This window comes from Balaenoptera musculus, chromosome 15 (genome assembly GCF_009873245.2).
Source record: "Balaenoptera musculus isolate JJ_BM4_2016_0621 chromosome 15, mBalMus1.pri.v3, whole genome shotgun sequence".
Lineage (NCBI taxonomy): Eukaryota > Metazoa > Chordata > Mammalia > Artiodactyla > Balaenopteridae > Balaenoptera > Balaenoptera musculus.
The window spans coordinates 1,879,689-1,906,838 of NC_045799.1; the positions used below are offsets into that span (position 1 = coordinate 1,879,689).

The 27,150-nt window shown below is 52.1% G+C and overlaps 1 protein-coding gene across 1 annotated transcript in view; it reads right to left on the reverse strand.

Annotated features, from left to right (window-relative positions):
* CDH4 (cadherin 4) overlaps positions 1-27,150 on the reverse strand; it is a 566,254-nt gene that overhangs the window by 142,167 nt on the left and 396,937 nt on the right. Inside the window, exons 3-4 of the mRNA XM_036824123.1 lie at positions 20,975-21,201; positions 3,617-3,721 (exon numbers count right to left, since the gene is read on the reverse strand). Of these exons, the coding sequence (XP_036680018.1) occupies positions 3,617-3,721; positions 20,975-21,201 (332 nt within the window). The remainder of the gene's footprint in view (positions 1-3,616; positions 3,722-20,974; positions 21,202-27,150) is intronic.

Here is a 27,150-nt window from a genome sequence, read left to right on the forward strand (position 1 = left end):
CTACGGAAACATGACATTCTCTCAACGTCTCTTCAAGTCAAACTGACAGATGCTGCCTTGTGACCAACCCTGCATCTCTCCTGATGACAGGGGTGGGGTCATCTCTAGGCTCCTCGATGAGCATCACAGAACAGCGTTCAGGATGGTCCTGGCCACACACCCCACCTTGCAGCCAGGACGCAGACAACTCCACGTGCTCTCCACGTGTCAGGGGCAGCCAACGCCGTGTGGGCACTGAGCGTTCTGCACCGTCTCTGCCTGCATCTTCCCTACTGCCAAGGCTGCAAGAAGGTCATCCCCCCTCTACCAGGGAGGCGACCGGGCGGCTCAGAGAGGCCAGGTAACTTCTGAAGGCCACACAGCTCTTTAGGCAGGGGCAGGATCTGCGTGCCCCCCTCACTTCTGGGGTTTCTTCATGAGGCCCCATCCCCTCTACGGGTCCTCGTGTCAGTGCGCGGTGGGCTGGGCAGACATGGACATTCCCATCGGAGAGGCCCAAGGACGTCAGTGAAAAACCTCGGACCAGCAGAGGCATTTCTGAGTTCCCGCGGCGTCAGCTTCCAAGTGAGAAATGCCAAGTGTGAGATTCCCGCCTGCACTCCCCACCTCTGTGCTGACGGCTGCCGTGTGTGCTCAGTGAGCCCTCCAGGGGACTGCCACGCGCCACAGACGCACGACCTTGCGGGGACTCCCGGCCTCACAGGAAACGAGGGTCACCCGGCGCAGGCGCCTGCCTCAGCAGAGGGGACCCGCTTGGTGTTTGCTCTGAGCGCGTCTGCGTGCGTGTGTGGGGTGCTGGGGCAGGGGTCCCGGCCACAAGCACGGCCTCTGGGAGGCGGAGCCTGGCCGTCCCGGCTCCCCCCACGTCTCCCACGTGCGGCACAGAGGATTCAGGTCTGCCTCGCCCGCTGATGCTTGGGCACCTGTAGAAGCTCACCGGAGCCTCTGAATTTTAGACTCAGAATTTTCAAGGTTTTCATCGAGCCGTTCTCCTTTTAAAAACCTGCTTTGTCTTCATTTGCTTAGGCTGAACTTGCACGGCGTTAATTTCCCTAGTGTTGTTTAAATAAATTGCACATATTTGCTACTATTTTAAAGCTGTGAGACAAATGCAATAACAAAATCTGGCGAAGATCAATGCCAGACCTGCACTAGCTTCAGCTGGGAAGACACACCCACTTCTCTGGGGGAGGAACGCGACGATGACAATGACCCCGTCACCTGATGGCGCGAGCACGCGCTTCTGGACCCACGAGGGCCTCGGGCCGTTCAGAGTGCGGCACGCGAACCCCGACGCGTAATCATACTAATGGTAAATCATGTTTCCGGCCACTCTCGAAGGTATTTCCGAACAGACGACAGCCGCCGATTTCCCCACTGCACCCCGGTCACCCGTGTTTCTGAGCCAGCGATGGCAGGTGTTGGGTGATAACATGAATGTGGCCTCTATGCTCCTGATATACATGTGCATGTTCACCTACAGGCCTATATAGGCACACGCATGTGTGTACAGGGGCAGGCACATAGAGACACACGTGCACACACATATATGTGCACGTGCCTGTGTGCTTATGTATCATATACACATGCGTGTACATACGTGTGTGTTTTGTTTGTCTCTCTCTCTGTCACAATTTTCTCAAAACCAACAGCCCGGCCCTGACAGGTTGGCCAGGCTCCACATCACTGGTTCCTCACAGACAGTTCAGCCCAAGTCAGAGGTCTTGTAACTGGTGGGGCTCGGGGAGGGTCCCGACTGCTGCGCTGGCCTTGGAGCCAGCCAAGCTGGTACCTGCGGGTTTGCAGGATGGCGAGCGCTGAGGAAATCGCCTGGTCCTCTGATGGGGCTCTCAGCCCAGCCCAGCCCACCCCAGGGAGTAGCTGGGACTCGACCAGCAGCCGCTGAGCGGGGGACAGTGTGCAGCGGGGGTGCCGGCGTTTGGGCCCTGGGGACCCCTTGGAGCCCTGGCCCCAGGAAGGGGTGGCAGACGGGCTTTTACAGGGGCATCTTGAGGGGCCAGGACCGCTCAGGACACGCGTCTGTCCTGTTCCGCCCGCAGCGGGCCTTTCCCAAAAGGGGCGGAGGAAGGGTAGGGGCCATGGCTCCCAGGTACAGACCACGCAGAGGCCAGACGCTCATTCGTGAGGCCCTAAATCCGTCTGCTTCTTAATCAGCTCTTATTTACAAAGCATCTCTCAGTTCAGATGGCCTCTCCCACTGAGCCTTCACCAAACAGGCTTAGCATCAGATTCATTCTGCGGACGATGCCCTGAAATGGTGATTTACTAGGGGAGGGGCCTCCCCAGGCCGGGGTCCTAGCGCCGGGCCTGGGACCCGGGATGAGCCTTTTCCTGCCTCTGGGCCTCCGTCTCCCCCTCCGGGGCTGGACGAGCTCTGCGCTTTGGGGGCAGCTGGGGTGTGGGCAGGAGGCTGGGGAACCTTCTGGAGCGTAGCTTCTTCACGTCACAACCTGGGGGGTTCGGTGGTCTCGCTCCTGAGCGATACAGGTGAGCTACGGAGTCACTGCCCCAACGGACTCGCACTTGGCAAAGACAAAACGCCATCCCGTGCCTGTGCGGTTGCTTGGGCTGGTCCCCCTCGAGGGGTGTGTACCCCCACTCTGCCTATAGCGCGTGGGGGTCTGCGGAGCCCAGGACGGGGGTCTAAGATCCTTCTAGGTCACCTCGTCTCTGGGCTCGGCGTTCCTCTCTCGGCAGGTTTTCAGGACCAGTCTCAGGCGTAGGCATCCTCTCTCCAGGGACAAAGTGACAAAGCCCCCATGCTCAGGAACACAGTTCAGTGAACTCAAGAGAAAAGGGGAGGAATGGAGACAAGGACCGTCTTCCATTCTCACGGGAAGGCCGAGGCCCCAGATTCACAGGCAAGCTGCACGACTGCCATCCTCCCCCAAAAGTCATCATTTCCCACCTTCTCCTGGCACCCAGCCCAAACCTGGAGCCCAGCAGTGACCTGCACACCCGCCTTCCCGAGGTGGCTTTTGTTTTTAGCTCCTCACCGGGCACATTATCTTACATTATCTTATCTTCTTAAGCTCCCAGCAGCCCTGTGCCCGCCCGGGCCTGCTCTCCTTGTAAGGAAGGTTGCTCTCTGTGTCTGATTATGAGCGTAATCAAGTGTGACTTCTAGGTGAGGTCTTCAGGGACTCCCCGACATTAGGAAGAAGCTCAGTCATTTCCTTTCCATCATCATTCACAAGTGAAAGATGAATAATGTAAAACTGACCTGGGGCAGGTTTTAAATTATCGCCTCTTTTTTTTTTTTTTTCCTTTTTTTGAAAAAGGGGGGAAAAAAAAAGAGAGAGAGGAAAGTGTCAGGGAAGGACGATAGTCATATGCACTTCCTCCAATCTACATGCAAAAAGTTATCATTTGTCATCTTTTTCTATCACCCAACCACTCGCCTGGTAGGAACACAGAATTATGAAGAGCCAAGTACAAGCAAATAGGTGACTCATAAAACACTCACAAGTGACACTGAGCAGGGAATATAAACAATCCAGACTCTGTCCTCACGGCAGCAAGTCCCTCCCCAGTCATCAGGGTTCGAGGAGGGTGACAGCTGGTTAGCAGCGAATAAACGATATGTAGTGCTCACCTCTCCTGGTGGCGGGAGTGTAGGTGACGCGTCCCACTGCGAGACAGGCAGGGACCTGGGACCCGGGACCCTCTGCTGCAGGGCTTGAACCTGGACAGACGTCTCCTTGAGCAACAGATACAAAGAAACTGTAAGGGACTAAAAAGAACTGCACCCACGGCACAGTTGGGGCAAAGTATGAACAAGATACAAAAAGTCCAAAAACCCAACTGCCACTTCTGAAGACCTGGGAGCAAAAGCAGGGTCCTGTGCATGTGCCCTGCACCCACCACCACCAAAGCCACCCCTCTGGCCCGAGCCCTGGACACACCCCTATCCTCGCCCCATACACGGAACCCCACGGACGCCCAGCCGCTTCTGCAAAGTGCAGCGAGCTCCACTGTTCTCCAGAGAATATGGCCCAGCAGAAGCCACTGCCCTCAAGAGGCAACGTGGATATGAAAACGGCTTCAAAATTCCCAGATCCCGGTGCATTTCTAAGGAGCGCCTGGCAGCCCTGACCTTCGAAGATGGGGTCACAGATGACAGCCTGACCCCCCATGGGCCCTCCCACGCAGCCGTGGGGTCCTGTGCCGCCCTGCCTCAGCACCCTAAACTCCCCCCACTTTTGAGAAAATAGCATGAACACAAGTCCACCCAATTCAACAAAAGCTAAATTTATGGGGAAATTTTCAAGTTAGTTCCCCGTGGGACGTGCCAACCAGGCGAGCTGACCGCCAACGTCCACGAGGACACTTCTTGACCAAGGGGCTTGGGGTCAGCTTTCCGGCCCTTCCGCCGATGGAATCATGGGCCTTCATTACCCAGGGCAGTGCCTTCTTGGGAAGGTGCCCTGTGCAATCTTCTTTCCCTGACTGGCAGTGCAGCCCCGTGGACCCTGAATGTGGAGGCAGGGGATGGGCAGGCGGGAGGGAATTGTGTTTTTTAACTTCCCTGGTCTTCCCTGCTCTCTGGTCTCCAGACTGGGCCGTGTGCCCAGGAGCAGTGCGTCCAGCCCCTCTCTGGGCAGTGGGTGCGCAGCTGAGGGACGGGGGTCCGGGACCTGCACCTGCACTGAGCTTCCCGCGAGATGCAGAGAGGGGAGGCCCTCAGGATGGAGCCCTGATGAGGCCGGGGCTGCTTTTCTTTTGCCACGAAGGTCAACCAGCCCGCGTGTCCCACCGCACGAAGCATCGCTGGGGCATAAACCCGGGACCCCTTTCCTTTCAACCAGCGTCCAGCGTCCAGCCCTGTAGGCTCCTGCACCTTCTTACATGCAGAGTGACCAAGACCCGCTCACAGAGTCTCACCTGACCCTCTCGGTGGCCCTGATGTTGGGGAAGGAGGTGGCTCGTCCCAGCCACGGAAACACGACCAATGTAGGGCTTGGGGCCCCCAGGTTACGAATTTCATGGGTCTGTACTCAAAATGAAACACTTGGGGAATGACATGCCATGTCTGCATTGTGGGCTAACACTACTTATGCTGCAACAAGGGTAGATGAGATTCGTTCCCCAAATGTCAATGTTGTTTACGACCCTCTCCTCTGTCTCTGATTCACCAGCCTTCCTGCTTTCATTGCTTCCTTATAGCTTTGCGTTAAACATGCTTCAATAAGGGAAACGGCATCCTCCCACTCCTCAACTCTCCCAAATGTCAAACCCAGCACTGACTTTCACTGAGGATAATTAGATTTCATAAAAAAAAAAAGAGGCACCAAAACCTATACAGATAGTTCATTTCTCTACCTTCGACTTCCCTTTCAATATACATTTGAAAAATGGTACTTTTTGTTTGCCTGCAAGCATGTATATTTAAACTATTTAACTAGGGTTCTGTCTGCAGCCGTCTGCCTGGTTTCCATGGTAGCTGAGGACCGACAGAATAAAACGGTATTCAACAAACACGAAATAAAACAACAGAAAGATATCTCCGTTCTTTAACAAATAGAGCATGGGAGCCATTCTAAACAAACATCTGCATGAGTTTGGTTCTGAAAAGGCACTTAGTGGGTTTTTTTTTTACATCCACGACACTATAGGGAAGACGAATGCCCTATCTATGCCCCGCAAAGCACTACGGTATTTCTTACTTGCGATCTCTTCTAAGAAGGGGAGATTGTTTTGAAAATTCCCATAAAAATCATACAAAGAAAGTTTTCCTGAATGAAATAGCATGATTATTTCCTTGTGCATCTATATTTGGAAGGACAGTCTTAAGCGAACACTCCTGTACACGCTGCCCGCTGTGTGCGGGGCAGGGGGCAGGGGCGGACACCCCCTCCCGCCTGCTCACTCACGCCCATGACAGCCCAGGAAGGGAGGGGCGGGTGCTGTGCTCACTCACACCTGGGCAGAGGTCCGGGGACTGGCCCAGGCTCATGGGGCTGTGACTGAACTCAGGCCACTCCCTCGGCCCCTCCTTGCTCCTCGGCTCGGAAGGGGGCGCCCTGACATGGAGGGTAGATGCTGTCTGTGCTTTGCGACCCTGGCACCCAGTGCCCCCGTGTCCTAGGCAGATGGGCCGGGGACTCTGAGGGTGGGAGCAGCCCTGGGGGAACAGCTGAGACGCGGTTCTTTAGGCAACTCGTATCCATCACCATCATCCCGAGGGAAGGCTTCACGTTCTTAAGTAGTGTCAAAAAAACCACACTTCTTTTAACAGATGCTCGGAGCACACCCCTTGCCCTCTTCAGCCTTGTGTCCGCCCAGAAATGAAGACACAAGACTATGTGCCCACCTGTGCAGCCCTGGGAGAAGGCAGGATGCAGGTGTAATGGACAGGAGCACAGGCGAGGACGTGTCTGCTTTACGGGCCACGGTAAGGAAGTTGGGGGGATGCCCGAATGTTCAGACAAGCCCGCCCCACCGTGTGTGTATGTGTGTGTGTGTCACCTCCACGAGCCCGGCCAGGCTGCTCGGACATCCTCGCCCCCCGGCACGGCAAGGACCCCCAGCACCTGGGCAGTTCCGCCTGCCCCTGCCCGGCTCGAGCTGACGTGCGGACCCAGGGCATCCTCTGGGGGGTGTCCTGCGCGTTTGCAGGGTGTTGAGCGGCATTCCCGCCCGCCCCCCAACTCCTCCCGTTGACACAAGCCAAGCTGTCTCCAGGCATCTCCTTCGAGTACCCTGGCTGGGAACTGGCTCTGAAGAATCCAGAAAATTATGTTTTGCCAGGAGCAACGTAAATGAAATTACTCTGTAGTTTACAGAAAAAAAAATACAATCCCAGTAAAAAAAAAATTAAATTAGCAAGTTAGGCCAAAATGTATGACTTTTTCCTGGAGCTGTTAGCAGTGGGACCGAGTGGCGTCACTCATATTGGTGTCAATTAGTGAGAAAAATGGTCAGTTTTGTTGGTGTGGGTGATTCTGGAAGGCTTTGGTCAGGAGGAAGGTTAGCGTTTGACAGGCAGTGAGGGAGGGTCTCTCTCCTCTCCTTTTTGTACTCACATCACAGCGCTTGCTTTGCTGCAGGAGAGGCGAAGAGCACTGCTGGGGGCGGGGCAGGTCCTGCAGAAGTGACGGGACATCACCCCCATAGGGACATGGGGGCAGAGCGGTGGATCTGGTGGGGTGGGCGTGGCCTCGTACCCTCTGAGCCTTTTGTTTTGTTTCAGGAAAAGGAGAAGCTGAGAGAGGGGAGATTCTAGGATCCAGGCAGGGGTACTGGGTGGCGGGACCTCCCAGGGCAGGGACGGGACAGTGGCCAGAGCACAGCAGAGAGGGGTGATGGACCCCACGGGGCGGGAGACGGGGCTGGGCCGGCCCCTGGGGGCCTCCACCCCACTTAGCCAACCAGCCCTGCAGAGACAAGCAGGAAGCAGGCCGGGCGCCGTGCTGGCCGACCCGGGGCTGCAGCAGAAGGAACCTCCCCCTCCCCCGCTTTCAGCCCTCGCTGGGCCCTGACACGCCCTAAAATAGACTCAGACGCCTGACCAAGGGCCGCCTGGCCAGGGACCTGCCCGGCCACCTCCCCCAGCCCGCGGATGCTTCCTCTGTGGGAACGCTGGCTTCTCTCATCTCAGGTCTCCACTCAGATGTCACCCTCCTGACCCCCAGGACACAGCGGCCGCCTCTACCCTCTCCCGGCCCAGCCCCACCGCCAGGCACCCCCCCCTTAGTCCACCCCGTGGCTGCAGCTCAGTGGTCAGGCCTGTCGCCGCCCTCGTGGGACCATTCCCGGTGATGCCGCTGCATCTTAGAACGTTAGAAAGTGTCCGGCGGGGACATGCAAACAGCCTTCACTCACCCAGTGACCAAGGGAGCGACGTGGGCTCTTTCTGACTCTCAGGGCTCAAAGTCCTTCGAGCGCGCCCGCCGCTCTCCTGCCCCCTCGGGGTCTCGCACCTTGGCCCACAGGAACGAGACAGGGCAGGATCGTGCAGTCCGTTCCTCTCCCCCGGCCTGCGTGTCCGAGGCTTCCCTGCCTGGCAGTGGCCCCTCTTTCTCATGCCCTTTGCTCCCCCCGGCCGTGGGAGTCAGTGAGCCACCCGTCACCCTCATTCCCTCGTCCCCCTCAAATCTCCATGAGACGGTGCCCCAGGCTGCGACCGCCACCCCCACCCCCCGCCCAGGACAGGCCAGGGAAAGTGACCAACGACCGTGATGCTTTTCTCCCTGGGCTGTGGGACCCTGGGCACCTTTCTTTGGCAAAACGAAGGGTTGACCCCGACACTCGCTCAGGGCCGTCTGCAGCCTGAAACACAGCCCGAGCTGGACCTCCTCCACCATGTAACTCCTGCCGACCCCAGGGCCGCCGGCAGCCCCGCCCGAGGGTGGCTCTCCACAACTGCAGAAAACACACCTTCCAGCAATTAGAAATCACTCGTGCCTTCACGCTGGCAGAGTTAAACGCTGCACTCTTCTGGGGAGCTCCGCGCATCCGCTGAGATCTATTACCGATCGCCCATCGCCGGGGCGGGCCGCCGGGCTGTGGTCATGACCACGGACTCTGGACAGGGGACAGCCTCCTTCCTGGCAGCTGCGCGGTCTCTGACGTGGAGAAGGAAACACCTGTTTCTCCCGCCGTCCCCCAGGCAGTCAAGCCCGCGCCTGAAGCAGGCCCGCGTGGGCGGCACCGTCTGAACCGGCAGGAGCGAGAAGGTCATTATCACTCACTAACGCAGCTGCCGTCCTCCTGGGGAAAACAGGCACGTGGACGGCTGTCTGCAAGCTCGCTGACCTCACTGTTGTCTGTTTTCTGGGAGTTGCTGTTTCTCAGTCACACTGAGGCCGTCTTTTGGAAAAGCATAAAAGGACCGTCTTGCTACTTTCTGAAGGTGTGCGCTCTGTTACTTGGCTCCACCTAATGACCTTCAGGTGCTTTCCCAAGGTGACGCCTGGCGTGGAAAGCCCCACGGGCCCCCTTTGGTTGAAACTCCGAGTCAGCAGTGTAGGCGTTTAGGCGCGGCCACTAGCCCTCTGGCGCTCATGGAAAGCGGGTGATGCTGGGACGCAGGGCCGCTCGGGGGCCAGACTTTCCTTAGGGGCTGCACCGCCAGGGGGTTGCAGGAATTGCTTCTCAACCAGGCCTTCTCCATTCCATTGTCTTGTAACCAACCTGGGCATCCATGATACCAAGATGGGCTCTGTCCACTCGCAGGGGGCAGACCGTGGGGATGGGGTGATGGACCCCAGGGGCTTAAAGAATCGGGGTCTTGGCAAGACTCGTCCTCGCCGGTCGTGGAGACGCAAGCAGAGGTGAGGAGAGCACTTGAGGCATCGGGACCGCTGGCTTGGATGCCCGGCTCCAGACTCGCATCCCGTCTTCGGGAGGCTGCCTTGGGCCTGTCGGCACACCCCCAGGGCCGGGCGTCTACCTCAGCTGGAAGGCACTGGCCACACCCCTGGTGACTGAGTGCCCTGGTGTCACCGAATCAAAGCACCACAGACTAGGGCGCTTCCACAACGGACGTTCATGTCTCAGTTCCGGAGGCCACAGGCCAAGACCCAGGCGTGGCAGGGCTGTCCCTCCCGAGGGCCAGGCAGATCTGTCCCAGCCCCTCTCCTAGATTCTGGTGGCTGCTGGCAATCTTCGGGGTTCCTTGGCTTGTAGAAGCATCACCTCGATCCCTGTCTCATCTGTACACGAAGTTCTGTCCGTGAGCGTGTCTGCGTCCAAATTCCCCTTTTAATAAGCTCACTTGTCATGTTGGATTAGGATCCGTCCGCCCTAGGGACGTCACCTGAACTAATCACATCTGAAAACCCAGTCCCATTCTGAGGTTCTGTGGGTTTGGACTTCAACACAGGAACTTTGGGGGGAAAAGTTCAGCCCATCCACCCGGGGAGGCAGAGACCCCAAGGAAAGAAGGCGCTTCAGCATCTGGGCCTGGTCCGGCTGCAGGGTAACGCTCAGCTGAGTATATCTTTCATAGATGCTGACACACTCTAAGACCCAATATTAGTTTCATAAACAAGAGTTTCTTTCTTGCAAACTATACCCACAGGTCCCATTGACAATTCCAAACGCTACCGCAGCCAGTCAGATGACAACGGTGCAAGGAACTTTATCTTCAGTATTTACTGTTAGGCTGGAATATTGCTCTGATTCCTCGGGGGCGGTTCAGCACTCCCGTGGGAAATACGTGACCTCATTTACATTTTCTAATTGAATTGCTATCAGCTTTCCTGCAAGACTGCACACAAAAATGTTCTTCCAGATTCCAGCCCTGCTTGTATTACCCACAAAAAGACCGCCTTTAAATTGTTGCTAAGAAAGGAAAGGAAAAGGGGAGAAGTTGCCAAATTTTTATGGTTCACCTAACTGGAAAGCTGTCAGTTTTGCTGGCTCCACAGTTGCTGGAATAACGGACAAGGGAGACTGCGCTTGACGGGACCTTGACACGGGAGAGATGGAATTTACAGAACCGGGAAATTAGGGGGTCCCCTCGCGCCCTCCTCCAGGGATTTGCTTCAAGGCTCCTTTTGGTAAGAGCTTCTCGGGACTTTTAATGCTGCAAATGGCTCCTTTGAAGGAGGCCCTTGGGTTTCTAGAAACTTCTGCTAACACAACTCCTGCTGGCGACGTTCTTGTTGAGCTCCCCACCTCTCCAAACCCAGCCAGGAAGCCCTCTGCATGCATTAAAAAATGTTTGAAAATCGTGAATTAGAAACGACATGCAGGAAAGCGCTTGAAACGTCAGTGAACAGACACACGAATGATCACAGGATGAACACCTGCCCCCAGGACCCCCTCACGTCCCTCAGGCCCCCACCAGGGCCACCTCCTCTCCCCTCCCACAGCGGTCCCCTGCGCGGCTGTACATGCACTCTGAGCTGTCCACGTCTGATCTCACAGTCTGCACCTTCCTGCCTGGGTGCCTGCCCTCTCTCCCTCGATATGTGTCTGTGAGATTTACCCATCCTGTTGCTTTGTTCATTTTTGCTGCTATATAGAAATTCACTGTATGAATCCACCACCAGGTACTTATCCAACTTAACGAGGATGAGTGTTTGGGTTCTTTTCAGGTTTATCAAATTCTGGTGCAGAGCTGTTGGTACGAATGTGTACACACTTCCGTTGGGCTTGTACCTGAAACCAGCAGCATAATAAAAACTACACATTTGGCCTTTGCCCTCCATTCCCAACACAGAGCTCTCAAAACCCTTGTAATCTCTGCAGTGATGGGCTGACAGGAATATTTTACCCAGAGCTCCTAGGTCCCTAGGAATTTCCTGGGTGAGAGAGCATCTTTTGTTCTAGTGAGGTGACTCTGGGTGGGCTCCTGGAGGGGGCTGGCCACCAGAAAGCCTAAGCCATGATTAGAAGCTTGGAGCTCTCAGACCCACCCCCCATCCTCTGGGGAGAGGGGAGGGGCTGGAGGTCGAGTTCATCGATCATGCCTACGTGATGAAACCTCCATAAAAATCCCTAAGCTCTGGGGTGTGGAGAGCTTCGAGGGTGGTGAACACGTCCACGTGCCAGGAGGGTAGTGCACCCCATCGCTGCCACAGGGATAGAAGCCCCTGCACTTGAGACCCTTCCAGACTTCGCCCTGTGTAACTCTTCATCGGATGCTCCTCTGTGTCCTTTATAATATCCTTCATGGTAAACCAGGAATAGTAAGTGAGTGTTGCCCCGAGTTCTGTGACCCATCGTAGCAAATTATTGAACTGAGGTGGGGGTCGTGGGAACCAAGCTGGGCAGAAGCGAGTAACCTGGAGACCCACCACTTGTAACTGACGCCTGAAGCGGGGTGGGCTTTTGGGACTGAACCCTGAGCCTGCGGGGTCTGCGCTGACTCCGGGCTGCGAGTGTCAGAACTGAATTAAATTAGAGAACACCTAGTTGGTGTCCACGGAAAGTCAGAGAACCGGCTGGGGTGGAAAACCTACACCTTTGGTGTCAGAAGTGTGAGAAGAGGAACAGTTTTCCTCTCAACCAGGCAAACGTATATTCAACTTCCATTGAAAATGCCCGTTGTTGCTAGAGAGGCTGCACCATTATGCACGCCCACCAAGAACCCACGGTAACTCCAGCTTCGGCACATTCTCACCAATATTTGGTATTTCCAGTCTTTCTAAGGTTAGCCATTCTGGTGGATTTTCGGCTTTAATCTGCGTTGCGCTGCTGAGGCTGACAGGCCCTCACACTGATCCACCCCCGGCTCTTCTCTTTGGTGGACAGCCTGTGTTCTTTTTTCTTCTATCATTAGGTTATCTGTCTTTATGTAGTGATTTGAGGCTCTCTTTATATAGTCTGGACGTGCCTCCTTTGTCAGTCATTAAGGGTCACAAATATCCTCTCTCCGGCTCTGGCTTATCTTTTCACTTTCTTAAGTATGTGCTCTGATGAGTACCTTCTTATTTGTAACCAGGTCCAATCATCGACCTGCCCTGGATACCCCGTGCTTCATGGGTTGTGTATAAGGCAGCTTTCCCCACACATCACTCCCTATATTCTCTTCCATTTGTTTGGTTTGTCTTGAACACTCAGATTTACAATCCACCTGGAATTGATCTGGGGTGTGGAGTGTGGTACAGGGTCACTTCACGTTTTCCCCTTAAGGGTACCCGACTGGCCCAGCATCACTTATTGAAAAGATAGTCCACACCCACTATTCTAAGTAGGGCTTAGCAGGCTTTTTGTTAAAGGGTCAGATAGTTAAATATTTTAGGCTTTGTAGGCCAAGAAGCAAAGTCGAGGATATTAATACAGGCACTTATACAACCATTTAAAAATACAGAAACCATTCTTAGCTTTCAGGCCATCAAAAGGCAGGTGGCAGGTCAGACGTGACCTGTGGGCTGTAGCTTTCTGGCCTTTGCCATCTGGTGCCACTCAAACAAATCAAGTGTTGGCACCATGTGCATTTGACAAGGTTCATCAAGTTGTGTGTGTGAAGTGGGTGAACTGTGTTGAATAAAAGTTAAACCTCCATGAAGACGATTTTTTAAAACATTAAGTATTTTTTCTGGGCTGGCTATTCTGTTCCATTTGTTTTGCTCTCAAACGACACCATTTAATTACTGTAGTTCCGTGGTTCTCCGATGGGGTGATTTTGCCCCTGGGGAGCATTTGGCAATGACTGGAGACAGCTTTGGGTGCAAGTGGGGGTGCTGGGGTGCTGCTGGCATCTAGGGGGTGGGGGCCAGGGATGCTGTTGAACATCCTGCAGTGCCCAGGGCGGCCCATGTCGGAGATGATCGGGTCCCACATGCCAATAGTGGTGAGGTCGAGAAACTGGTTGCTTTACTTGTGGTCTTGATGTCCGAAACACCAGGTCCTCCCATCTTTGTGTGGTTCTAGGTTATTCTTGGCCCCCTGTATTTCTATTTAAAAATTTAAAGTCAGCTCTTAACCCTTCTATAGACAAGAAAAGAAAAAACATGCTGGGATTTTTGTTGGGATTGTATTGAATCTATAGAAACCTTTGGGTAGAACTGACATCCTCACAACTTTAAGTCTCTTATGTTATGAGCAGGGCACATCCCTCTATTTTTAAAGATCTTCTTTAATTGTTCTCAGTAATATGTAAGGGTCTTGAAAACTTTTTGTTAGGTTTATAACTATAATTTTTAATTCTATTGTAATTGGTATCTGGTTCAGATTTTATTTTCTAACTATTTATTCCTGGTCCGTAGAGGTGCAATTGCTTTTATATCCAGTGCCCTTGCTAACATCATTCATTAATTCTAGTTACTTATCTACAGATTATTTCGGATTTTCTACATTCACAATTATATAAGCTACACATAACGCTAGTTCTATTTATTCCAATTTCTTTTTCTTCCCTGACCTCACTGGCTTGAAGCTCTGTCGTGTAATGTAAGAGTGTCCTTGTCCTATTTCTGATGTCAAGGAAGGCTTCGAGTATTCCGACTGTAGACTGGATGTTTGCTGTGGACACCCTTTGTGAGATTAAGAATGGTCTCTTCTTTTCCTAATTTGTAGAATATTTTCATCCTGAATGAAGTTAAATTTAACAGTCACTATTCAGATGACCATGTGATGTTTATTCTTTATTCTGTGTTGAATTACTTGGATTAACTTTTAACCGTTAAACCAAATCTCGCATTCTTGGAACAGACGAATGTGGCCATTATATATCCCATGTAAACATGGCTGAATTTGAGTGTGCTACTATTTTGCCTCGGCTTTCTTCCCCTCTATTTATGAGTGGACTGGCACGTAGTGACCTTTCTCTCACTGTTCTTTCAAGGTTCGTGCCGGCTTTGGGCAAGGTTCTTGCTGGTTTCAGCATGGTGCCCGTTTGGTTGGGGAAGTGACCCCTCTTGTAAGATGAGTTTCAACTCCTTACAGCTTGGTTACAACTTACCAGTGGAGCCATCCTGGTGTGGGTATTTTTTTGTGATAAAAATTTGAATTAAAATTTTGTTCATAATAATAAAACAGTTCAGATTTTCCTTTCACGTTAGTTTTGGTAAATTTTATATTCTAGAGTGTTATCCATTTCACGTATATTTTCAAATATATTGGTATAAATTGGACATAATGCCTGCAAATGACCTTTCTAATGTCTGTGCGATTGGTCATGATGTCCTCTTTCCATTCTAGATAGAGATTATTTGCAGGTTTTTTTTCTTACTAAGTCTACAGTTGAGTAAAGAACCAACTTGTGTCTTTGTTGATTCTACTATTTTCTGTTTCATTATTTTCTCCTCTGTTTGTGTTGAAACACAAAGTGTTTCATTTCCTGTTCTTTTTATAACTTCTTGAGGTGAATGTTAACATCACTGATTTTCTGCCTTCTTTATCTTCCAATATACGTATGTAAGGCTATGCATTTCTACCTGGTGTGACTTCAGCTACATCCAGCTAGTTTTATTACTCAGTTCAGAATATTCTCTCATTTCCATGTGATTTCTTTTCTACCCGAGGGTTAATAAGAAGGCACTTACTTAACTTCCAAATCTATGGGGATTTTTCAGTTATTTTCTTTGTTATCGATTTCTAGCTTAATTGCTCTGAGGTAAGAACACAAACTATGTTTGATTCTAAACTTTTGAAGCATGTTGAATTTTGCTTGAAGGCTCAGCCTATGGCTAAATTTGGTAAATGTTCTGGGTATACTTGAAAAGAATCTGTATTTAGCAGCAGCCGGTTTCTGTGTTTTATATATATCTCACTAATGTCAGACGTCTTAATCCTGTGCTCCTAATCTTCTATTTCCTTACTGACATTTTGTCTGCTTGTTCTACTACTTACTCAGAGATACTTGTTAAAATTTACCATTGATTGTATACTTATTTATTTCTCCTTTTAGTTCTATCAATTTTTGCTCAAATATTCTGAAGTCATGTTACAAGTGCACACGAATTTCATTCTTACAGCAACAGAGCCCTCACCAACTTTCTTCTGATTAGTATTTGCACGGTATTTCCCTCCCTATGCTTTGACTTTCAACTTTCTCTATCCTTATACTTTTTTTTTTTTCAACATCTTTATTGGAGTATAATTGCTCTACAATGGTGTGTTAGTTTCTGCTTTATAACAAAGTGAATCAGTTATACATATACACATGTCCCCACATCTCCCCCCTCTTGCATCTCCCTCCCACCCTCCCTATCCCACCCCTCTAGGTGGTCACAAAGCACCAAGCTGATCTCCCTGTGCTATGCGGCTGCTTCCCACTAGCTAGCTATTTTACATTTGGTAGTGTATATATGTCTATGCCACTCTCTCACTTTGTCCCAGCTTACCCTTCCCCCTCCCCGTGTCCTCAAGCCCATTCTCTAGTAGGTCTGCGTCTTTATTCCCATCCTGCCCCTAGGTTCTTCATGACCTTTTTCTTTTTTTTTTTAGATTCCATATATGTGTTAGCATATGGTATTTGTTTTTTATCCTTATACTTTTTAGATGTATCTTTTGTAAGCTGCATGTAGTTGGATTTTTAAAAATATAACCTGCCAATTTGTTTTCTTTTAATTATGAGTGAATCTATTTTCAATTATTATAATTAATAATATATTTGTAAATCTACCATCTTACTCAAAGACAAATATCTCATATATTCTATCATTTCACTTTTCTTTCCTTGCATTTTTTTGGATTGATAAGTTTTATTATTCTATTTTCCATCTATTATGTTAGAACTTAATCCTGTGACTCTTTTTTACTGTTTAAGAAGCATGTTTATTTGAAAATTCATATTGATTACTGAGGAAAATGACAAATTATGTTATTTAAGGGTCTTTTAAAAAATACTGCCTAAATATGAAGACTAAAAAAGGTGACAATATTTAAACAAGAAATACATCTAGAATGGAGGGAGAATTTAGCTGTCCCCTGCCCAGTGCTGTGTTACTAATACTAAATTATCCAGCTATAGCATAAGACCTTCATATATGGTAGTGTTAGAATTATATGAAAATTCCAAGAGAAATAAATATCTGTTATTATAACAGATACATTTTTATCAATTTAGTGCTAGTTTAGACATTATGCAGACTTTAGGTAACTCCTGAAGTTAAGATTTACTTTTGGACCTAGACTATGGTCAGTCGTGGTCAGTGTTTCATGTGCACCTTAAAGTAACGTATCCATCACTATGGCTCTTAATGATGTGTCTCATCCAAGTATCATATTAGTTTGATATTTCCATCGTCTTCCAGGACAACACAAGCATCCTAGATCCCTTTGACTCCATTTGTCCCTTCTCAAAATCTATGCCATTCTTGTCATGAATTTGAGTCATCTTCTTTACATCCCACAAAACATTACCCTGTAATTATACACTGGTATTTTCCCATCTACTTAATCTTCTCATTCTTGGTTTTCTACTTCAAATCATCTTATTTTTGCCTGAAGAACACAACTTGTGACAGATTCTTTCAGTTTTTATTTGTTTAAAACTGTCTTTATTCACCTTTACTCCGTGAAGGACGTTTTACTGAATAATAGAATTCTATTTTCTTTAGCACTTTAAAAATATCATTCCATTGTCTTCCAACCTCCATAGTTCCTGTTGAGAAGTCAGTTTTACATCTAATTATTCCTCTTTCAAAGAAACTCTGTCTTTTCTATTTGCTTCCAAGATTTTCTCCTTGACTTTTGTTTTCAACTATTTTACCTTAAAATGCCTATTGTGGACTGTGTCCTCCCAAAATTCTTTTGTTGAAACCCTATCTCCCAATGGGATGATATTAGGAGGTGAGGCCTTTCGGGGGTGATTAGGATTAGGGGAGGTCATCAGGATGGAGTCTCCATAACAGGATTAGTGTCCTTACAGGAGTTGTGAGTGAGCTGGCCTCCTATCTTTGCTCTCTGCCATGTGAGGATATAAGTCTGAAGGCAGCAATCTGGAAGAGCGCCCTCATGGGAACTTGACCCTGTGCCACTCTGATTCAGACCTCCAGCCTCCAGAAGAGTGAGAAATGAATTTCTATTGTTTGTAAGCACCCCAGTCCATGGTATTTTGTTATAGCCTATTGAATGGACTAAGAAAGTGCCTAAGTGCAGTTTTCTTTATATTTATCCTGTTTAGAGTTCATAGGGCTTTTTGAATCTATGCTTGGATGTCTGTTGCCAGTTTTGGAATATTTTCTGCCAATATTTTTTCATATATTACTTTTGCTCCATTTTACCTCTCCCCCTCATATTCCAAACACACTCATGTTAGAACTTCTTACCATTTTCCAAATATCTCTTACTCTTTCCTTTGCGTTTTCTCTCTGGATATCTCTTTACACTTTGGCCTGAATATTTCTTCTGATGTTTTTTGCTTCGTTAATCCTCTCTTCAACTGTGTCTAATCTGCAGATATATCTGTCCAGTGAGCTCTTAGTTTTGTTTGTTGTATTTTTCAGTCCTAAACTGCCCAATTAATTCTTTTTTAATCTTCCAATCCTGTCAAAATCTTGCATTTAATGTGCTTAAAGACAGTGAGCATAGTTATGATAAAATCTACGTCTGATAACTATTACTTGGAGCCCTGTGGGTCTTTGATTATCATCTGCTCCTCCTCTTGATTTTTATTTATCTTGTTTTGTCCCTTCAGTCATTTTCAGTTGAGTGCTAGACATTGTATATAAAAGGAGATATAATTTGACGTCTGGTATGATACTTTCCACTGGAGAAGATTTACATTTGCTTTTGGCAGATGACTAAGGACACCAGCAATCTGGCATCACCTTAACCCATTTACACAGAGTGACATTATTCAAAGGTTGGCACTGGTCTCTGTAAGGGCACATCAACTGAGTGACCCAGTGTCCCACACAGACCCTCCTCCCTGTCCCCCTGGCACCACCCTGGTGAGGGCCCAGTGGCCATGATGAGCACATGACTCAGAGGGCTGGGACCATGCTGATGACAGCAATAAGAGCAACTATTTTTGGCCTCTTTGGGGACAGGGCTCTCATAGAGCCTGCACCCTGCCTGACCTCACATTATCTCACATAATCCTCTCGACAACCCTTGGATAGGATGTAGGTAACATTGCTGTCCCATTTTCTAGAGCAGTAAACCTCAGAGAGGTTGTATGCTTGTCCTAGAACATCAGCCAGTAAGCTGGAGAAGCCTTGATTCAAACTGACAATCCACGGCAGCCAGGCTCCGTTACGATGCTGGGCTCAGCTGTCCCTAGAAAGTCATTTTTTCACTCCTTTCCAGAACATTGGTTCTCCCATGCAGCAAAGAGGCTGCAGTCACAGGATTCTGCTTCCCCACCTGTAAAATGGGGACAGTGACAGTGCCCACTTCTGGAGATGTTGTGAGGATCAATGTGGACACACTTAGGGCAGGGTCTAGGTGGGGTCCTAGAAAGTCAGGGCAGGGCTCTTTGGATTTGAAGAAGGAGGAAGCAGGGAGCCATCAGTAATGAAGGCGACATGAAATAAACAGGGAGGGACTGGGTCAGGTGGGCTGCAGAGACTCTGCCCACTACCTACAGGGTCATGTTTCATGTGCTCAGGGTGTAACCCCACAAAGTCACCCCCAAGGATGCTCTGAGTCTGGGATGTGGAATCTGCAGGTCAGGTGCTTCTCGGGCCTGCCTGCTGGGGGGTTGGAGGTTCACGTGTCCTGGGGACTAACTGCAGTCACCCTTTTTGGAGGATAAGGGGATTAACTGCATCAGAAATTGCTTCATTAACATGCCTGACAAAAGGTGTCATTATTTTTATTTTCTTTTTACTTTTTTAAAGATTTTTTTTTGATGTGGACCATCCTCAAAGTCTTTACTGAATTTGTTACAGTATTGCTTCTATTTTATGTCCTGGTCTCTTGGCCACGAGGCATGTGGGATCCTAGCTCCCCAACCAGGGATCAAACACACACCCCCTCCATTGAAAGGCAAAGTCTCAACCACTGGACCGCCAGGGAAGTCCCTATATTTTTAATTAATGCCTTTTATCTGAGGCCATCCACGGGCGTTAGGGAGCCCTACTCCTTGCCCACAAGGTGCAGTTTTTGCATCACAGTCAGGGATGTAAGCCTTCCCACTGCTGCCCCTGGCCTGGCTGCCGACAGGGAGGGGCCCCTGCGTGGGCCATGCTGCCCTCTCACCAGGGTGTGGCTTGTCACGGTCATTCGGGAAGGAATGGAAAACCACATCCATGTGTCTCAAGGTTTTCAACATCCCCAAGGTGAGGCTCACGATCTGGGGGGCGCCCCTGTTAGAAGCATGTTTCAACACCTGGTTCAGCGCACCCACGAGGGCACTCAGGACGTCCTTCCCGATGGGGTCAGCTCACCACCAAGATAAGGCTATCCACCGAGTCACCACTTTCCCTTTCCTCACCAAAACCACCTCTATGTTGTTTAACAAGACACAATGAAACACAGCCCCTGTTTTCCAAAGTGGGTTCCTCGGGACACCTGCCTTGTAAGATGTCCCATTAAGAAAGTTCCTTGGTCAAATAGGTTTGGGGAAACTTGCAGACTGTCTCCCACTGAGGTTCAACGAGCCCTTTAGTCCTGTGAGGTTCTGGGCAAATCTGTAGAAAGGGATCTGGTCAACTTGGTCTAACCCTCTACTTCCCTTGAACCCTTTTCCGAGGGAATACCCACAAATGCTGTCCCCGACGGCCTGTCCTGCTTTAACCGGTGTGCTTCCTTTGCTGGTGAACCGCACACACATCATAACACTGATGACCCTGAGGCCTCCTGTTGACTGTAAGGGCGTCTCCCTCCCCACGGGTCCACCCTTCATGTAGGTGGACGTGTGTAGCTGGACCTGTCATGCAGGTCAGCTGGGCAGCAACTTCTCTGCTGACCGGGGATCCCTCACGCCGGAGGTCAACGCAGCTGCCGAAACACGGGACGGGCAGGGGTAAGCAGACCTGGTCCCCCTCAGACACGGGAAACCTAATGTGGGGATTTCTGGGGGCTGAGGGGTCTGGTCCTGGATTCCTGGGGCCTGTGGGGCTGAGAGGCCTTTCAGGACCAGGGGAAGTGAATTCACCCCTCCTGTCCGGTCAACAGGGCCATGCAGCCGAGTCAGAGGTGAAGCTGGAGGGAGGGCTGTGGAGGCCGGTGACAGTGGCTGGTGTGTGTCTATGTGAAGGGTGCCATCCCTCCCCCCCCTCCCCATTTCCCTCTCTCTGAATCAGTCTCACGCCAGCTACTCTGGCCACCTCGCAAGGCCAGCCACGTGGCCTCTGTCTTACTTCTTGTCCCTCCAGGCCTTGGGAGCCTCCGGGGCTGGTGGGCTAAAAGCCTCAGGCAGGCGAGGTGCCCGGTGAGAAGCGGAGCTGTGGGGCCCTTGTCCGAAAAAGGGTGCTGACAGCTGTGCACTACCCCCAGCAGGGGTGGAGCCTGTGGGCAGCCCTGCCTGGGAAGATGGGAGGTCAGGGGTCCCCCTCCTGGCCCACGCCGCCCACTCAAGTGTCAGCCTCTGCAGAGGTTCTGCTCGGTGACCTGAAGGAGGAAGGACCCCTACCCAGCCCCCTCCCCGCATGTAGTCACACCTTACCTTGTGTCCAGAGCGCGTGGGTGAGGTCTGGGCCACCAGCAGCCGTACCGCGGCGTCCCAGCGCTCGGCCGTCTGGCGGTCCCACGCGGTCACGGTGAAGGCCACCTGCTCGGAGGGGATCTGCAGCTCCCGGGTGGCGAAGACCGTCCCGTCAGCCCCGACTTTGAAGTCCATGCTGTCGGTCTCATAGTGTGTCCCCTTGGTCCCCAGGCAGCTGCTGAACTTGACTGCAAGAGGAGGGGGAGAAGGTCAGGGCGCTGGGGACCAGCCTGGCGGGCAGGCGCCCGCTCACAGCTTATTTCCAGCAGCGGGTCCTTGGTCTCCAATGAGCTTCGAAAAAGTGGTGATTTAACTGACTTTTCGACCTTCAGGCACTGGGTTTTATCTCTACCCCCTAGGGAATTAGCTGAAGCCTTAGAAAAAGGAACATCGACCAAAAGCAATGAATGCATGTTCATTCTCTCTGAAACACAGCTGTTCTCATTTCTGCAAACGTGTCTCCCCGTCACTATCAACTTTGGGTTCAACCTGAGTCTGAGCCATGCGGGGGGAGGAGTTTCTTTACCCTCAATCAATTCCCTGGTGACCCTGGGGCAGCCGAGAGCTTTCTCGGTGACTTGGAAGCAGGCGTGGAAGGCGGATGGTCTACTGACACTGCGGGGCAGGCACACTGCTGTGTTTCCCAAACAGTAATTAGGCACTGAATTGTCAGCCCCTCCCAATGACTCCATCACCTGGACCGTTTGTAAACCCCCTGCAGGAAAAGACATCTCAGAAGCCGCGCATTCACCGGGATCACATTAGTGCCTTTTTCATACGTGTGCTTTTGCAGCTGCCACCTAATGCCGTGGTAAATTATGAGGCACCAACAGCCAGTGTCACGTTCTGCTGATAAAAACGATGGATAAAGTTACCTAGTATTTATAAAAGTGTGGGTATCTCAGCAATTATGGTGGGAGGATTGGTTTTTTAAGCAATTTCACTGTCATGAAATTACAGCTTACATGATTTAATTACCATTTATTCTAGAAACTAAAAAAAGCTCCTCACTGTTAGGTTTGATAAGTGTTTGCTCCTGCGTTCACCTTTTATTGTTGGCTGCCTTGAAATAATAAATAACAGAACGTTCCCTCGTTTCAAATCCTTCACTTCAGACTCTCCCCAGTCCCCAGCAATCCCCACGTGTGGGTTTAATATAAAAATGTTTTTAAATGTGAGGAAACCAGACATTTCCGTGCGTGTACAGACTCCAGAGCTCACAGAGAGGGGTCCTCGGGTGGACGAGGGCAACCAAGGTGCGGAGTGGGCTGTAGCTCCAGGGAACTATCCCCCCCAGTGAGGGAATAATCACATTCCTTTTCAAGTGACAGGAAAATTCCAAACTGCCTTTGCAGTCCTGTTCTCCCGGTCAGTAAACAAATTAAAATCAGCAAAAAACTGAGTGGATCAACCATTTCTGATGCCCAATTGTCATTGACAAAGATAAAAATGACAGTTCTATGATTGCTGGGAGATTAGCACAAAGTACATGAATAAGCCCTTTGTTCTCTGAAAGAAAATTTCTAATAACATGAATGGGATTGGACAGTAGCGGGAAGGTTTGAGTTTCTTCAGGATTAAGTGATGGTGTAGTTATATTTTTTAAAAAATAGGCACAGAGCTTTGGTGGCATTTGAGGGAAGTGTGGACACTGCTGTCAGAGAAAAAAATCACCCGCATAGGAGCTGCCCCAACAGGAAGGTCAGGGTACCGTCCACAGGAGCCTGGGACCTTGCAGGGGACAGACGTCCTCAGTGGACGGGAGCCCTCAGGATATTAAAGGTGGCACCACCAGACGTGACCTATGATGATAGAGTTGGGCCTCTCCTCGCGGGTGCTCTTAACATCTTTCCAGCCTGGGTCTGACTCGGGCCCTCCACGCGAGGAGAGGCATGGGGGCTTTGGGACAACATGGAACCCAGCCTCCAGCTTCAGTGCAACTGAGGCTTGTCTGATCGGCTCAACCCAATAGGCTGGTTTCGCCATCATGTCTGAGACTCAGAGCCCTCGTCAGTGAGGAAGCAGGAGCTGGAACGTGCCTGCGGGTAGATGGGGGCCATTCCGAGTGCCCGCGGTGCTGGAGTGCCAGCTTTCCAGAAGGAAGGGAATTCAGAACAGTGCCTTCCTGTGCGTGCCTGGGCTGTGTCTCTCTTTCAAAGGAAAAGATCAGGAAGGTTTGTTCTTCTGAGACACCAGGGGCGTTCATGGCACTTTAGCTCCGAATAAGTGAACTCCCGTTTGAAACCCTGAGGAACGTGGGTTTAAATTTCTCAACATGCAAACACTGCTCAGAAGGTTACAAACACGACGTCTTGCCATAAAAATGGGAAGTGAAGCAAGAGGGAGGAGATATGGGGCTATATGTATACATATAGCTGATTCACTTTGTTGTACAACAGAAACTAACACACCATTGAAAAGCAATCATACTCCAATAAAGATGTTAAAGAAAAAAAAAGGGAAGCGAGCACTCGAGGGGCAGACTCTCCAGAGACACATCTGAGGTCTTGGGGCAGGAACGGTTCCTGTCACCCAGAAGCCCATTTGCCTTTTTCTGGTGAATTGCCCCAAGGCAGTTTCCCTCTTCGCTTTGGCCACCAGGAAGCTCAGAGGCAACGCGGTAGGTAGCTGGGACCTAGCAGTGCTGAGGCATTTACCAACCTTAGCACTTTCTGCCCAATTTTCTATCTTTGTTTCCTCTTCAACCCCCTTTCCTCCTCTTGCATCCTCTTTATTTCTGGAGTCTGCCTCTATCTCTGCAAGTTAAATGTCCTCCTCTTTTAGGGGCAAGGGTGCTGCCAGGCCGTCGCATGCTCACGAGCTCCTGCGCAGGCCTGGCCGGGTGCTGTGGTCCCAGCATGAGGGTCCGAGAAGGTCTTCCACACTTCGTGGGGAGTAAAATGCCTGCTTCGATGTGCAGGCCCCGGGGTCACAACCTCCTTCAGGCTCCAGCGGAGGAGACCTGCTTGGAGGGAGACAGCACCTCCTTCCCTCCGAGGCCGGGACGTGGGGCCTGCCGGGCGCTCGTCACCCACCGCCCAGCCCCGCCGTGCGTCTCTGCGGCTGGCTAACTACTTGCACTAGTTTTAAACAAACGTGACAAGAGACGGGAGAACTCCCGAGAGAAATCAGGTCCAGTTGTTTAAACACGCACAGTCACAGCCCCCGCTGCCTCCGTCCCCTTGGAGGGGTGGTGGCCGCGGCTCCTGGGCCCTGGGGGCAGCACTCAGCACTCACCTGCCTGAGGGCGGGGTCCCGGGAGGGTGGGGAGGTGTATGCACTGATGCCCGCCGCGGAGGAGGGCAAGCGTGAGCTCCGGGTGCAGGTGTGCGCTGCAGCCATGCCCACACCGGCAGGCCCCTTCGGGATGGGGCTGGGACGCCAGGTGTGTGACCTGACCAGCAGCGGCCTCTCTGGGAGCAGCAGGAAAGGATGAACGGGGCCAGCGCAGTGTAGAGGCTGCATGAACCCAACTTGTCTTGCGCTCCGGCCGGTACCCGTGTTACCCACCTGAGGAGACAGGTAGCACAGCACTGGGCCAAGGTCCCACAAGCTCGTTCATCCCACAAACATTTATGGGCCCCCTGGTGCCTGGCTCTGGGGATCTACCTGGGAACACAGAGCGGAGGCTCCGGGTGGGAGGTGACTGGGAAATGGCAGCACAGATGGTGGAATCGCACAGGCTTCTACGGGGTCACCAAGAGGGGCCGGGCCAGGCTGGGGGCCCCAGGGGCGGGGAGGGGAGCCCTGCGGGATGTGTGGGGTCAGCCAGCACTTGGCATTCTGACCCTCTCGCACAACTGGGGGCCGGCTCCCCCTCCCCAGCCCAGGCCTGGCCCCCAGTGCCCGCCTCTCCCTTCGGACAGGACGGATTCCATTTCCAAGCCCTGTTCATTCCGAGCAGCCGTCCAGAGAAGAACGGATACCCGCCCGCGTCTGCCCTACTCCTGAAATGTGACCCGACGCTGCAAAGGCCCAGCATCTGGAGTGGCAACAGCACCGTCGATGGCTATTCGAGAAGCACACATGAGACGCCAACGCCCAGGAAAGCGTCCAGCAGGACACGGTGGGAAGGCCTGAGCACCAGGAAATTCAACTATGTGCAGGATTCCGTCTTCCAGGGCGCCTCCCCTCCCTCACCCCTCGCCGGGAACTCGGGAAAGCAGCGTTGAGGCTGGTCGGCAGTCTGGGCTGGCTGTCCTCGGGCTGGCACATTGCCCATCCAGATGAAGGGCAGGGGCGCACCTGGCTGGCCATCTGTCACCGAGATGCGTGTTCCTTCGCGCTGCGTAAATGTTAGTCTCTGTCTGTCATCCTGGTGTCCCTGCCGACACGCCCCCTGAGGGCCCACTGAGTTACTGCTGGAACCCCCGTGGCCTCCCCTGCCCCAGGGCCGCCCCCGGATTCTGCCCCTGGTGGAACTCTTTGCCCTGTGGTGAAGGCAGCTGCACACGCAGAGCTCCCGGGGCACCAACATCCATCCATTCGTGTTGATTTACGGACACAACAGTCAGCAAAAAGCACAGTGACCGCCAAATGGGGCTCAGAGCGGGGGTGGGTTGTCACACTGCGGATGTGGCTCCCAGGGGCTGGCGGGGGGCAGGGGGCTCTGCGTGAAGGAAGGAGCCCGGTTCTGAGAGAGCCTGACCCAGACGTGCGGTGGGAGGGCTTCCCGAGGATGAGGTCCTGGTGCTTCCGCTGAGCACCGAGGGATGCAAGAGGAGAGCTGGGGCAGGGGAGAGCTTTCCAGGCCACACGGCAGCACGTGCAAAGGTCCTGGGCAGAGGGAGTGTGGGCTGTCAAGGACTCAGGGCCAGTGTGACGGGAGCCGGGCTGTTGGGGACGAACAAGAGTCAAAACAAGCGCCCAGGAAGGTCCTCAGCCAGTGGGACGACCTGCAGACTCCCAGAGACGGGCCGGGTGCGGGAACTCCCCGCCAGGAGGGAAGGGCCTCCGTGTCACTCCAGGGGTTTCTAGGAAGGTCCAGCAGCGTCTGGGGCTGAGGAGGTGTCCTGAGCGGATGGGACGGCCTCCCTTCGGGGCCAATGTTAAGAGAGGGTCATAGCCTTTTCCAGCCATAAAAACACCCAGTGAACTGAGTTAGGGGTCCACCGCTGTGACTTCAGAAGTACGTCCTCCACATTTAGCTACAGTGGATCACAGAACTCCTGCACACACTTCAGATACGTCGTCTGCTTGGGAGAGAGAAATTCAAGAGCCAGGAAAAGAGGGAGAAAAGGAAGGAAAGAGAGCAAGGAATCCAGGGAGGGTTCCTCAACTAGATGATTCATCCACCCACCCAGCAACGATGCATCACCAGGGAGACGGTGCAGGGAGCCCCTGCGGGGGAGGGGGAGAGGAGACAAGGCCAGCAGGGCCTGCAAAACCTCAGGACACTGCAGACCCCCCCCAACTGGCCCTGGGCCCCCCGAGGGAGCCTCTCGTGGGTCATCCGCTGGGCGTGGCTGCGTCCCTGTGGGTGTCTCCCTTTATCCCCCAAGGGTGCTGTCTGCTGACTGTGGGGCCTCCTGGTGGCCGTCACCACAGCCCTTGCCCACCCGGGAGGGCTGGTGCTGCGGCCAGCGTAGACAGATGCAGCTGGGTGGCGGCCGGGGGCTGCGAGTGACTCCTGATGGGTACGGGGTCTCCTTCGGGGTGACGAGAAGTTCTGGAACCAGAGGGAGCTGACGGCTGCTCAGCACGTGAATGTACTAAGCGCCACTGCATTGTTGTTCACTTGAAGTGGTGAAGTTTATGTACGTGAATTTTACCCTGAAGCAGTTTCCAGGGCCTCCCTGAGTCCCTGCCTCCTGGCTGCTGGAAGGACAGGGAGAAGGGCGGCCTCAGCTTCCTGCCCCTCAAGACCCCCAGTCCCCCAGGCCGCACATGCCCAGAGCTTCACAAAACCTCCCTGGAAACAGCCGTGATACACGACCCCAGCTCCCCTCCCCACGGCCTCTCTCCTCGAGGCCCAAGCGCAGGCCAAAGAGACGGGGAAACGCTGACGTCGGAGCAGAGGAGGGGAGAGCGCTCTGGGGCCCGGGAGGGAGATGAAGGCTTCACGAAGCAGGGCTCTGAGCTGCCATCCTGGCAGCTGCCTGCGTGCCTTCACGCGCCGTGTGTCTGTGTGCCGGGTA